Source organism: Paroedura picta, chromosome 6 (assembly GCF_049243985.1).
Source record: "Paroedura picta isolate Pp20150507F chromosome 6, Ppicta_v3.0, whole genome shotgun sequence".
Taxonomy (NCBI): Eukaryota; Metazoa; Chordata; class Lepidosauria; order Squamata; family Gekkonidae; genus Paroedura; species Paroedura picta.
The window spans coordinates 109890011-109904527 of record NC_135374.1 but is presented as its reverse complement, the minus strand read 5'-3'; the positions used below and the strand labels follow the sequence as shown (position 1 = coordinate 109904527).

Genomic DNA, 14517 nt, shown 5'->3' with positions numbered 1-14517 from the left:
AGAACTCAGGGCCCAACTCTGCAACAAGGTCTCTGGGCATATCTGTATTCATTGTCTTAAGAGAAAGTTCTTTGGGAGGAGATATAACTGACTTCCTGCTGCTTTGTGAAGTGTGTGGGTAATATTTTCAAACAAACATTGACTTCTAATTGGTTGCAGTATATACAGATCAGGTCCTATTTTAAGGGATAAGAACATCTAAGTCAGGCTTTCTCAAGGTTTCACAAAACACTGCAGCTTATATAGAATTAACTCCCAAATATATAGAATTAACTCCCAAATGGGTGGGAGTTAATTCTATATATATACTAGCTTCAAAGCCCATTCCTAAGAATGGGCCTTGAAAGGGTCCACTCCCCTGGCCCCTCGCCAGGCACCTTAAGGTGGCCTTGGGCGGCAGCTCGCAGCCAGATCAAGTGGGGCGGGTGGGAGCTGGGCAGCTCGTTAGCAGGGCCGGGACAGAGCTCCTCAGCAGTCAGCTAATCAGCCCCTTAGCAATCCTTAACGAGCAATCAGCAGGCCCGGCCTAGCAGGCCAAGAGGCCCTCGTTAGGAGGCCCTCCACCACGATATATATAAAATTTGTTAAACATTTATCAGGTGGCTATGGTCTTCCCAGTTGCAATGTATGGCTGTGAAAGTTGGACCATAAGGAAAGCCGAGCGTCAAAGAATTGAGGATTTTGAACTCGTGCTGGAGAAGACTCTTGCGAGTCCCTTGGACTGCAAGGCGAACAAACCGGTCAGTCCTATAGGAGATCAGCCCTGCCTGCTCCTTAGAAGGCCAGATCCTGAAGATGAAAATCAAATACTTTGGCCACCTCATGAGAAGGAAGGACTCCCTGGAGAAGAGACTAATTCTGGGAGCGATTGAAGGCAAAAGAAGAAGGGGATGACAGAGAATGAGGTGGCTGGATGGAGTCACTGAAGCAGTAGGTGCAAACTGAAATGGACTCTGGGGAATGCCTGGAGGATCATTGTCCATGGGGTCGCGATGGGTCGGACACGACTTCGCACCTAACAACAATAATGAGCCTCTTGTGGCGCAGGGCGGTAAGGCAGCCGATATGCTGTCTGAAGCTCTGACCATGAGGCTGGGAGTTCGATCCCAGCAGCCATCTCAAGGTTGACTCAGCCTTCCCTCCTTCTGAGGTTGGTAAAATGAGTACCTAGCTTGCTGGGGGGTAAAACGGTAATGACTGGGGAAGGGAATGGCAAACCACCCTGTATTGAGTCTGCCAAGAAAACGCTAGTCACCCCAAGGGTCAGACATGACTCGGTGCTTGCACAGGGGATACCTTTACCTTTATGACCATCTATGATCATGTTGATCCGCCTCCCCTCCCAAAATTGTCAATGATGGGCCTGGAGGGGCTGGGAAAGGGAAGAGCTCTGGCTAGGTGTGTTCACAGCTATGTTTCCCAATCAAATTCTGCACAATCGCGACACTTCTGGGGTTTCTCGAAACTTGAAGAATGTTTCAGGGCTTTCTTGATGGTAAAAAAGTTGAGAAAGGCTGGCTTAGGTAGTAGTCACTCGGTCATCGGAATGATATGCCCATGTAATCCAGTGGTATGCATAGTACAGAATGTTTTTTTTCCTCATTAAAATATTTTGGCATGGTATAACAACCGTTCTTTAAATTGAGTGTTCTGTCATGTGCTAGTTACTGAAGTAATTATCGATAAATATAAGAAGATTTTAATGCTAACAATTAAAGGTCCTGTCAGAAATTTCACTTAAAGAGTAAGAAAACAGAACAATGAATGCTTAGTTTAGTGCTTTTGTAATAGCCAGTTCAGGGATGTACTCTATGTCATTTGTTAGCTAACAGTAGCACACTAACAGCTATGGAGTATCTATTAGTGCATCCCCTAAAACAGGTTTTCTCAACCAGGGTTTCGTGAAACCCTGGGATTTCTTGACAAACCCTGGAAGGGTCTCCTGAATGGGTGGGAGTTAATTTTATATATATTTATATATATTAAAATATGTTAAACATTTATCCACCCAAAGATGGGCCTGGAGGGGGGATGGGAAGGGAAGGGGCCCTGGATGAGCACATACTTCATGGCACTTCTGGGGTTTCTCGAAGCCTGATGAATGTTTCAGGGGTTTCTCAATGGTAAAAAAGTTGAGAAAGGCTGCCCTAGAACAATGGTTCTCAACTTATATCTCACAAATCAAAGAACTTGGGTCCCACCATTATCGGGTTGCCAGGTACCCCCTGACAAATGGTGGGAGGTGAGAGGACTTACCAGCAGCAAGAAGCGACCTAGGCCAGCACTGGCAGTGACATCACTTCTGGCATGCACCAGACATGATCTTATCATCTCCCTGGCAACATGAGGATACTCTGATGTTTGGGAGAAAGCTATTAGATGTCATTTTCACAAAACAACAATATTTTTGCCGAAGCAGCGGTGTCCTATGATGTGAATATATCACTCCCAGTACAGTCTGGAAGTGATTTTGCCACATCGCCAGTGATTTTGGCATAGGCTTTCATTTGTACTCCACCAGCCAGCCGATCAGTACCTGGAGGAAGGACTCTGGGGTGGGAGATCCCCTGCCTCTTCCTGTGTGAAGTGAAGGTGATGAACTGAATGTATAGGCACAAAAGATACAGTCAGTTTGTTATATTAATAATATTTTTTTACAAACAAATGCATAATAAAATACAACTAAAATGACTCTTCAGTGCACTATTAATGCGAAAATGTCCTAGCTTTTTTCAAAACAAGTGCAAGGAAGACCATAAAGATAATACAATCCTCTGATAACTCCTGACAGCAGTTGGCCTACCCGTTTAACAGGTGATTCTTCTGGAGAGACTGGGAAACCGCAATAAACAATGACATGGTAGATTAATTTCAATTGAAGCAATTTACAATGTTTTACAAACATATTGATGAGTTTTGCATAATATTTACCACTTGTCTCTGTTTACCAATTCTTCCAATGCTTGATTAGCCTAGCAGGAGCCTGGGAACCCTGCACCACGATAGAAACAAAAAGCCTACTTTTCTCAGAAGAACCTGTATATATTTACAGGTACTCTGTTATTACTACTACTAGGCCAGCGGTTCTCAACCACCCTAGTGCCGTGACCCCTACAGCAGGGATGGTGGCATTGTGCGTGTTGGCATGCACAGATGTGTACGTGCTCCTGCTGCTGCTTGCCATGGTGCTGGCCTCCTCCGCGCTGCTTCAGTGAGCTCCAAGGTGGCGTGGAAGAGGTCAGTGCCATGCTGCTGATGCTGCCACCTCTCCTGTGGTGCTGGCATCTGCATAGCCTCGGTGAACTCCAAGGCAGCATGGAGGAGGCTAGCGCTATGCTGCCGCCGCGGCCACTGCTATGGCCTCTGCTGCTGCCACGGCCTCTGCCACGGCCTCTGCTGCCACTGCGGCCTCTGCCACCGCAGCCTCCACCTCCATGACCTCTGAGAAAGGGACAAATGTCCCCTCAATGGGTTGCGACCCTCGGGTTGAGAACCGCTGTACTAGACCAAAGGGTTCGGGATGGACGATCTGTAGCATTTAGGGTTGGCAGGAAGTGGCGTATTCTGCTTTCAGGTGGACAAATCTCAGATAGAAATAAATGGCATTAGCCTTTAAAGGGCCATTGGACTTGTTTTATTTTACTACAACAGACGAACACAGCAGCTTTTCAGCAAATTTCCCTGCACTGAACTACTTCTGCATCCCTCTAATGTAGCCTTTCTCAACTTTTTTACTGTTGAGAAATCCTTGAAACATTCTTCACGCTTTGAGAGCCCCCAGAAGTGCCGTGATCATGCAGAATATGGTTGGGAAGCATAGCTGTGTATGCCTACACGGGGCCCCTCCTCTTCTCACCACTGGCCATCATCTGATAAAAAATATATAAAAATTAATGAACTCCCACCCATTGGGGAACCCTTCAAGGGTCGTCAAGAAACGCCAGGATTTCCCAAAACCCAGGTAGAGAAAGCCTGCCCTAGTGGTACGTGTACCACCAACTGCTTTTGAAGACCCAGACAAAGATTTCCGAAAAGTCTGCTCTGCTCTCTCTTTCTCATAAAAAGCTTTGTAAAAAAATTTCCATGCAATTTGTGGTGGAGAGAGAGTAGGTTAGGATATTTTCCATTCCTTGGAAGCAGCTCTCATTAAAAGAAAAGGCTGATGACCCTTGATGGGAGATCTGATCCTTCTTTCTAGAAAGGACCGGCTACATGCACTGAGCAGAACTCTGGTTTCAGAAATAGCTGCAGCGTTGATGGGCGTACACTAACCATACCTACTGTGTTGAAACCTTCTTTGAAATCTCATTAGCTGAAATGCTCAAAGTATCTTCTATCCAGATGCACGGCTCAGTCTAGGCCCAGCTTGGCTCCAGTTGTTTCTTCCAGTCCCGATTTACAGGGAGGTGTTCCTCTGTTGCTCACCGTTGGTAATAAGGGATTAGGGAGAATGATCTTGACACAGAGCAACCTTAAGAAGTGATTCAATGGAACTCTTTTTGCATATGTAAAGAAGAATTTTTTGCATGACCGTCCTTTTTGTAGAGGTAACATTTACTGACTTTTATAGCTGCTGATAAATGGGTTCAACTGTACATCAGTGTCAGCAATTTTATTTTGATTTAATTAGCGCCTCAAGCCAATTTACAATAAAATGGAATTTAAATATACTTTCTGTTTCAAATTATCTATGTATTTATTATATTTATAATACCGCCCTCCCCTGAGGCTCAGGGGCAGAAGCAACCCACCAATAATCTACACCCATGATTTAAACAAACAAACAAACAAACATTCAACTTCTTTCACATCCTGTTTTATAGGAAGGATTCTAAACCGTTTCTCCAAAGATATTGGCCATCTGGATGACTTACTTCCCCTAACATTTCTGGACTTTATTCAGGTAAAAGTAGAAAGTGTTGTAGAATCTGATGCTGTATTTGTAGTCTGTGTGCATGTGTGCGTTTGTGTCCCAGTGTTTGTGTCGATATTTTTGGATAGCATTTCAGCTGGGTTTAAATAAAAGAAATTGTTTAAGAAGGGTGTAGCCAAATTTGGAGTGCAGAGGGGGGGGGGGGAAGGAATGAGTAATTGGTGGTAGGGAGGTGTTGGCTCCCGTCATGTCAGGGTTTCTGTACATAGTAGCTATATGCTTGGGAAGTTGCACCTAGCTTTGCCTTGGGGCTGTTTGGCAAGCCTGCTGCAGCGTTATGAAATACGTCCACGGTAAAGAAACAATCAGCTCACATGAAAAGATAGCTCCGATTAACCTAATTATGCGTGTACTTCCTCAAAGGAGCCAATGTTTACCACACTGGTTGGGATTAAAACAGGTGTGGCTATTTACAAAGAAGAGATTAGCAATAATAGGGCTGAAAAATAATAGCTGTAATGAGAACAAAAGGAAGAAGTTGTTATAAATACAAAAAAAGAGAGAGCACTTTAAGTGCAAAAGTGTTAGGGAAGTAGTGAGGAATTAATTCTGTGACAATGAACTGGCTTGTTAAAGTGGCTTCTCCACAGGCAAAACTGGTGCCTCGCTCCTCGTTGAGTGTCTTGCGGCCTTGCTTGGGGATCCCTGTTGTACTGGGATCTTTCCATAGCCTGAATCTGAGGTGGCATTCTTATTCACACAGAGGAGGACAGGCAGAATTTTCATTGGTTCACGTAGAACAGGGGTAGTCAAACTGCGGCCCTCCAGATGTCTGTGGACTACAATTCCCAGGAGCCCCTGCCAGCGAATGCTGGCAGGGGCTCCTGGGAATTGTAGTCTACGGACATCTGTAGGGCCGCAGTTTGACTACCCTTGGCGTAGAAGAACAATATACAAGTCCTGTAGGACCTAAAGACCAGCAGGATTTCCAGGGCATATGTTTTTAAGATTCAAAGCTCTGATAAAGGGAGCTTAGACTCTTGATGGCTGATGTCCTGGCCATTGTGTTGCTCTTGAAGATGCTACGAGGCTCAAATCTTCCTATTCATGTCATACACAACCGTGTATATAAAGTTCGCGTGCTATCAACGCTTGTTCATATGATCTCACCCACGGTCATCTTCTCTGAGGGGGTCAAATCACATCAAATGGGTGGCCTCACACCTAGGGTCAGAATAGAAACCCCATGGGGCAGAATGGGGTAGGCGGAGGTGCCATGACTGGTAGTATGTGAAGCAGGGGGAGATACGGGGGTGTGAAAAGAGCAGGCCGGGGAAGGGGGAGGGGCAGCAGATGCCTGTGTGTTGTTGCCCCTTATGGAACTTTTTCCAGCCGAAGTGATGTTGGTAACCATACCATCAACCCACCAGGCCAGGGATTCTCAACCAGAGGTCCATGGATCCCTGGGGGTCCGCAGGAGTTCCGAAAGGGGTCTATAGTCTTTCTCCTCCTACCTTAATGGCAGCCTTTCTTAACTTTTTTACCATTGAGGCACCACTGAAATATTCTTCAGCCTTTGCAAAACCCTGGAAGTGATATCCATAGGCAACACCCTCCTGCCATGCCCTTGGAAGTCACCTTATTATTATCATTATTATCATTACCATTATCATTATTATTAATTGGATTTCTGTACTGCCCTCCTGAGCCAGTTCAGGGCTGTATCACCAGAAGTGACATCACCCAGACACTCCCACCAGATGTGACATCACCAGGCCATTCCACAGAACAAAAATATTTTCAAGTGATTTGCAAACAGAACCATACCTGGACTGGCTACCAGTTTGCCCTTTGTCATCAAAGGGAGCCTGCAGTAGGACCCTGCAGAAACAGGGCCGGGGCAGGCCTATGCTGCTTCATTGTCAACCCCTCAGTTAAGTTAAAATGAGAGTACTTACCACCCTGGACTTCAGTTGCTACCATGTGCGGTGACCAGGGCTGTCAAGGTGAGCCTCAGCCAGCAATAATTTGCATGGCCGGGGTCCCTCCCCTTCCAACCCCCTCCTGGCCCATCATTGGCCATGGGGGGAGGCAGGTCAACATGGCCATATATCGTCATGCCACCTAATAAAGTTTTTAAAAATTAAAAATATATTAAAAATGAGTTAACTTCCACCCAACCTTTCCAATGCCATTGTGAAACCCCTGCTGAGGAAGCCTGCTTAATGGATTCAACCACAAGCTAGGGAACTGTCTGCTTCCATTGCTCCCCTTTCCTCCACTCGAGCATGAGTGAGTTCTCCGTGGCTTCTGTGCCTGGGAAGGTGTGAAGCCTGCATGCCTACTCCCGCCTTAAACCGCCTCCCATCTCTCCTTCAGTTATTCTTAGGCCTGCCTGTTAACATGGATGATGATGCTACTTCTGGTGATGTCACTTCCGAAGGGCCTGGCAGGGAGGCTTGGCCAATTGACATATTCTTGGCCAATTGACCTTCTAGGGCTTGGCCAATTGACCTTCTAGGGCTCCTCAGAACCTGAAAAATTATTATCAGCATACGTCTGGCAGGCGGTACTATTGTAGTCTATAAAGATTCTGTCTCCTTAGCACATTGCCCCATCCAGGACAGTAGTTATTTTGAGGCTGTATACCTAATTCTGTGATTTAGAGACAGGATAGGGATTCTGTTGCCTGATAGTCTCCCTGCCTGACCTCACAGAGCTGGTCTCAAGGATGGTATTAAGAAACCCGGGGCTGGTTGTTCCAGGTCACTTCAGCATTCATGCGAAAGCTGTCTTGTGCAGGATTTCATGGCTTCCCTGAGAACCATGGGCCTGCCTCAGATAATGTCTGGTCCTATGGCATTCTGTAGTTCTAGTCATAATGTGAGTCTGATATTCTGTTCTTGGCAGGAAAAATGTAACTGGAGGCTAGAGGAATTAACATGGTACTTCTCACTGCACTTACCTGCTTGGGTTTATATTTAAAGGAATAAGCAGGGGTGGGTGATCCATTAAGATGATCCATCCCTGGAGCCATATGGATCCAAATGGCTTTAAACTGGTTCTCCTGTGGTGGTGTTGGTTGACCTCAGGAATGAGGGAATAACCTAGGCAGTAGACAGGATTGTGCCTAGTTGCCCTCTTTCAGGTGTTAGAGCCCAGGTGCTGTAGAGCTGCAGGTGATGAACATATAAGTACAGAGCTACAGCAAAAATGAAAGAAGGCTTGGACTGAATCTGATAGGATATGGCAGACTTTCTCCATATTTTTAACATTGAAAAACGCTTGGAACATTCTTCAGGTTTCAAGAAACCTCTGAAGTTGTGCAATCATGCAGAATATGGTTGGAAAGCATACCTGTGAACAAGCCCTCCTAGGACCCCTCCCCTTCCCATTCCTTCCAGGCCCATCATTGGCCGGGGTGTGTGTGTGTTCAATATTGTGGGATACTTTTTAGATTACCCTTGACCCAAGAGATTTCTGTAATTTGTGGATGAACTGCACTTGGAGAGGGACACAGGTAGCATAACTCTGTTGATTTGCCAGAACCTCTCAGCAATTTTCAGTACCATCAATCATGGTATCCTTCTGGACTGTCTATCTGGACTGGGATTGGGAGGCGTGTTCTGTGGTGGTGCTGGTCCTACATGGAGACTAGGTTTCCGAAGATGATACTGGGGTACTGCTGTTCAGGCTCGTGGCTTTTGGCCTGTTGTATTCTGCAATTTTCCGTCTTGCCTCATGTGCTCTTTAGCATATATGTGAAACTGCTGAGAGGAATCATGTGTTTAGACCAGGCTGTCATCAACATGTGGATGCCTCTCAACTCTATCTTGCTCTTTCATCTTATTATAGGGAGTCTCTAAGATGCCCTGAACTGGTGTGTAAAGGCTGTTAATTTCAATTCAATGGAAGTGCTACTGGTGGGTGGATGCAGGCTTAAGGCTATATAAGCAGGTGGAAACTGTGGCCAACAGTGCCTTTTACCAGGTTTGACTGGTTAGACAGTTCCTATATTTTCTGGCCAGAAGAAATTCAGCCAATCTGGTATGTGCCTTGATCACATCTAGATTAGATTATTGTGCTGCACTCTAAATGTGGCTGCCCTTGAAAAGTGTTCAAAAATTAGATTGGTGAAGAAAAGTGCAGCAAGGCTGTTGATTGGTGTGAGTCCTAGGGACCATATCACTCTAGTCTTAACCTACCTACCCTGTCTTCCAGTTTATTTCCAGGCCCAATCTGATTTAGGACCAAGATATCTGAAGGACTATAGGGCCTTGTGTGGCGCAGAGTGGTAAGGCAGCAAACATGCAGTCTGAAGCTCTGCCCATGAGACTGGGAGTTCAATCCCAGCAGCCGGCTCAATGTTGACTCAGCCTTCCATCCTTCCGAGGTCGGTAAAATGAGTACCCGGCTTGCTGGGGGGTAAAACGGTAATGACTGGGGAAGGCACTGGCAAACCACCCCATATTGAGTCTGCCATGAAAACGCTAGAGGGCATCACCCCAGGGGTCAGACATGACCCGGTGCTTGCACAGGGGATACTTTTACCTTTACCTTTATCTGAAGGACTACCAAGAGAGCACAGTAATTTATGAACTCATTTCATCTGTACAGTTATGTTAGGGTTAAAATAACCCTAACCCTGTTTCAGGTGTCCCCGCCATCTGAGATTAGGCAGGTGGCAACTGGAGAACCCACTTTCTTGGTGGGTGTCACCTGTTTCCCGAGCTCCCTCTCCAGGGTGATTAATCTATCCTATTCTATTGCCAACAAGTCAAAACATTTGTATTTTGTTTACCATTCCCTGAATGACCCCTCCTTGTTAACCAATGTTTTTATGTTTTGTAGGTATTTTAACTGGTTCTTTTAAAAACTTTTAAAGAAATTGTTTTAATCATGTATGCTTGAGAGGGGGATTACTGTATCGGTTTTGTAATCTAATTTTATCTTGCATCGTTTAAATTCTTAGCTGCCTTGGAAGGGCAGAAAGGAGGGATATAAATTTTATAAATTAATACATTTGGTGGGGTGATGTGAGTTGAGCGGGCCAAAAAGAAGTATTGCTCTAAATAACATATGAACTGGAGCAGAGTGCTTTCTAGTTTTGTATGCTAGTTATTTCTTTAAAATATTTCTATCCCTGCCTGTCTCCTGGGTCCCTCAAGACCTGTGGCAGGTTACAACAGAATAAAAAACAAGGCAATTGAATAAAAGCAAACTAAAATAGACCTATGTATTGCGTTATGGTAGGAAAAGTTGGACACAGTGGGAAATGAGGAAGACCCATCATGAGATAGAATGACTCAATCAAAGAAGTCAGTTTGCAAGACCTGAGCAAGGTTCTTCATGATAGGATGTTTTAGAGGTCATTACTTCATAGGGTTACCATAAATCAGAAATGACTTGATGGTACACCTATACTACATTAAGACCCTATTATAACCAATCTAAAAACCCTTTTGCTCCACTTGGAAGATACCCCTTTGTGCAAGTCCGTGTCAATTCCAAGTTTTAGGGAGTCCTTGGCAAAAAGTACTCAGCCCCCCCCCCCTCCTGCTTCCCTTTCCACCCATCCCACTGTGACAACACACCTGACAATACATTTTTCCTCCACTCACAGTCCCACTGATTGACTGTGCTCACTCAGAAGTATTGGCTGGGGCAGAGGTAGTCAAACTGCGGCCCTCCAGATGTCCATGGACTACAATTCCCAGGAGCCCCCTGCCAGCATTCGCTGGCAGGGGGCTCTTGGGAATTGTAGTCCATGGACATCTGGAGGGCCGCAGTTTGACTACCCCTGGGCTGGGGTATGTAACTGGTGATGCTGTTGCTGAGGTCACCAGGAATGTGTGTACTACCTGTTACCCATCAATTCTGGGAAGCTGAAAACATTTGTGAGCAAGTAAGCAAGGAAGAAACACAGATGTGTGTCGGGGGGGGGGGAGTCAACAGCAGTGACCCCTGGCAGCTGCTCCACCTCAGGGTATTTTGATGCCAGCCCTGGGTTCAGACTACCCCAAAACTATACAGAATAATTCAGCCTTGCTGGAAAACCAGATGATTAAGGGATCCCTTGACCTCTTCTGGGAGGCTGTTCAACAGATAGGGGGCAGTCCCTGAAAGAACCAAGGCTAGACCACTGTGAAATATGCCTTAGAAGATAAAAAACATCAGAAGATCCCCTCTGGGTTGGACCTGTGGTCCATCTACTCCAGCATTCTGTCTCACACAGTGGCCAACCAGTTCCTCTGGAGGGCCAACAACAGGGGCCTTCCCCTGGTGCTGCCTACTGGCACTGGGATGGAGGTTCCCCTCAGTCAGCTAGTAGGAAAGCGAAGCACTGACGATAGAAGGAGGAAACTGCCGCATCGCAACTTGCAGGGTGAGACAGTTCTTGAGATATGTGGACCCCAGGTCATGAAACCAAGCATCAGTGACTGGAGTGGAGTCTGGAATCTCATTGGCAGCCTGTGGAGTAGTGACTTCACAATGGGAGTTGTATGATCTTGTTGCCAGGGCTTCTCAGACACACCACTGCTTATAGCAGGAATGAACATTGAGCCTCTCCATATGTAACAGAGACAGTAGAAAAAGGCTTCATTTGGATGTCTGTTCCTTTGGGCTCAGTGGACAGGTGGAGAAAAGATTAAATGCCAGTCATTATGGAGAAAGGGGCCTATGGATCATGTTGAATTGAATGGGGTAAGCACTCCACCAGCTTAGACCAGTAATCACATGCGGGGGGGGGGGTGTTAAGGGGAGAGCTAAGGTTTATGTAATAACTGCATTAGCAAAGGATTTCATCTAAATGAAAGTGATACGTAATGCTTGCCAAAAATACATGTTTCCCCTACCAGTTGGGGAACCAGCTTTGTATGTTTTGAACCCTTGGCTCTGTTGTCTATGTTCTTGGTGAACTTATTTTGGGCACTGCTACCTTGACCTAACAAACAAACTGTTCGACTAAACAACAACACCTGTGTGCTCACTTTTACAGTCACATTTGTTACTTTCCTGGCATTGACCCATGCCTTATCTGACACCAGACCATGTTTTTGAGGAAGGAGGTGAAACATTTGATTTAAATGCAGGTTTTTAAAAGCAGTGTTTACTCAGTGTGAACACTTTCTGTGTTTTCCATTTCTTCTGACAGAGCAATCTATTGAGTGGTATCCTTTCTTTGAAAAAGGAAGACTAATCTTGTCAGCAGTGTGAAGGGAAAGAAACCCAAAGTTTCCTACTGCATCTTGTCCTGCTTTTCAAGGGCTCTGTGGTTCAACAGATTTTAGGAAACCAGCCTTTTAAAAAAATCTACTTTATAAGCTCTCTTTCTTCTTACATTTCTATTTTTCTAACACAAAATATTAAGCTTTTAAACTTGCAAGCATTCTACAACGTACCTGAGAATAGACCCTAGGCAAAAAAAACACCCCTTATAGACTACCACGGTAGACCGTACTGATCAGTTGGGTCTATTGCATTGAAATGGACACAAAGCTGCATCATGCAGTGTTGCAGTGCCAAATGGAAAGGTGTCCTTGGTAAGCCATGACACTTTGCACTGTTGGATGTATGAATGTTTATTAGGTACAACTTGGCTATTCCACACAGTCAACATGCTAGATTTATAGCCTATTTATTGCATCAGACCTAAAAAACAGATGCACATGGAAATTAAACCATGCAGTACAGAACACTGAACAGCCTGAACTTTCTGCTACCGAATGTTGCATCGCTTACTCAGATGGAAAAACTGGGCTTTTCTTTGACCAACTGACTTTTGTGACGGGAGGCAGAACCTATAGGCCTCGATTTGTACTTGATGTAGAAGCAAGGGCCTGTAAGATGGAGCTCTTCCGCCAGGCATATGGTTGAGGCCAAGGTGGGTTCCCATTAGTCAGTCTGGGATCTCCCCATGCCCATCGCGTCCATCTGTTCCCACTCTCATCAGTAGGATAGCAGAATTGTTGGCCCTGGCTGATCGAGGGGATAAATTGAGTCAGTAGTTCGCCGCCATCTTTAGTCTTAATAAATTTTAGCAATGTAATTCAGGTATTTATGGGGCTTATTGTATTTTCATTCTTTTACTATGTAAACCGCTGTGAACCCAGTTGGGAACAGCAGTATACAAACCCAAATTAATAAATTAAATTAAATAAAAATAAATAAATAAATAAATAGGTCCCTGACTCTTACCTGTGGTTGAGAGACTGGCAGTGCAGTCTTACGTTGTATTGTTCCAGTCTCAGTTTGTTGATTTCTATAGGCTTAGACAACATAAGGTAGGCCTTTTCAGGCTTTTGACTGTGGAGGAGCACCTGAAACAATTTTTTCAGACTTCAAGGAGTCCTGGAAGTGATGTCAGTGGGTCATTCCCCCTGCCATGTCCCCATAAGTGACATCACTACCTGCATTCTTAGCCCTCCTTTTGCTTCCTCTCTGTGCTTTTTCTACTAGTGTGGTGGCTCTGCCTCATGTAGGCTGTAAAGAACAGTAGGAGCTGAGAAGACTGACCAGACCCCCTCCATGCCACTTCAGAGCTCTCACAGACCCCCTTCAGAAGCCCCATGGACCCCTGTCCAAGAATCTCTGGCATAAGGATTTCACTGTAAGAGTGGGTAGGGGCAGATTCTTCCTAACTTCTCCCATTGACCTTGCCATTTAAGAATTATATATGTAGCAACCTTTAGCCATTGTTAATGTGAACCAGGATTCTCTCGTAACCAGAAAATTATACCAGATATGGCCAGACCAGAGCCTCCACACTGCCATAATATCACATGGGTCAATATTCTAGACCTCTGCTGATTTCTATGTACTAAAGAGGGCTCCTAAGTAGTAAAGAGCCAGGCTGTTTAATCTGGATTCTAGCTTCAAATCATACATTTCCCCAGAGATTCTAGGGTTGTATCGTGCCACTGTGAGAAGGCAAATTTGAACCCTTCTACCAACTGAATATTGTGGGAAATTGTGTTGGTCTTTTAAGGTACAACTGGACTTGAATATGTTCAAGTGATACGGCTACCCAGCTGAAACTATACCGCAATAGTAGACCTCTTGGGCCAGATGAAAGATTTAGATTTGCCAACCAGAGTTGGCCACATCTTGTAAGCTAAGCAGGGTCAGATCTGGTTAGAATTTGGATGGGAGACCTCCATGGAAGGACATAGTCATGATGCAGAGGCAGGCAATGGCAAACCACCTCTGAACATCTCTTGCCTTGAAAACCCCTATGAGGCCAGCATAAGTCAGCTGTGACTTGTTGGCCCCAAAAAAGCAACCAGCTAAACAACAGGTGATAGGCAATGTAAAATAGAGAATCTAAAAGCGTATTGTGGACTGCAATATGAAGGGTTCATTCAAGGATATATGGATTTATCCTTCTTAAAATATTTTGCCGGGCATAAGACTCTCTTTAGATGCCTTCTTTCTAGATATGTGGTAGGGCTTGTCTTCCGTCCAGCCCTCCTCCCCGTCCTCTACCTCAGTTGAATATTGACAGCACTGATTTAGTTGATGTATGTTCAGCTGAATTGTGAAGGACTGTGGTTTATTTACGTCTGGTGAAGCCTAGCTTTGTACAAAGGATAACTGTTATGGAATATGATAGAGATCCTTTGTCACTTGTTTTGTTTGCAGGT

The 14517-nt window shown here is 45.1% G+C and overlaps 1 protein-coding gene across 2 annotated transcripts in view; it reads left to right on the top strand.

Moving 5' to 3' along the window:
* ABCC4 (ATP binding cassette subfamily C member 4 (PEL blood group)) overlaps positions 1-14517 on the top strand; it is a 197467-nt gene that overhangs the window by 108108 nt on the left and 74842 nt on the right. For both annotated transcript variants that reach the window (XR_013232181.1, XM_077343893.1), the window contains exon 20: positions 4824-4903. Coding sequence is in view for 1 of the 2 variants with exons in the window: in XM_077343893.1 (XP_077200008.1) it covers positions 4824-4903 (80 nt within the window). In the remaining variant the exon portion in view is untranslated. The remainder of the gene's footprint in view (positions 1-4823; positions 4904-14517) is intronic.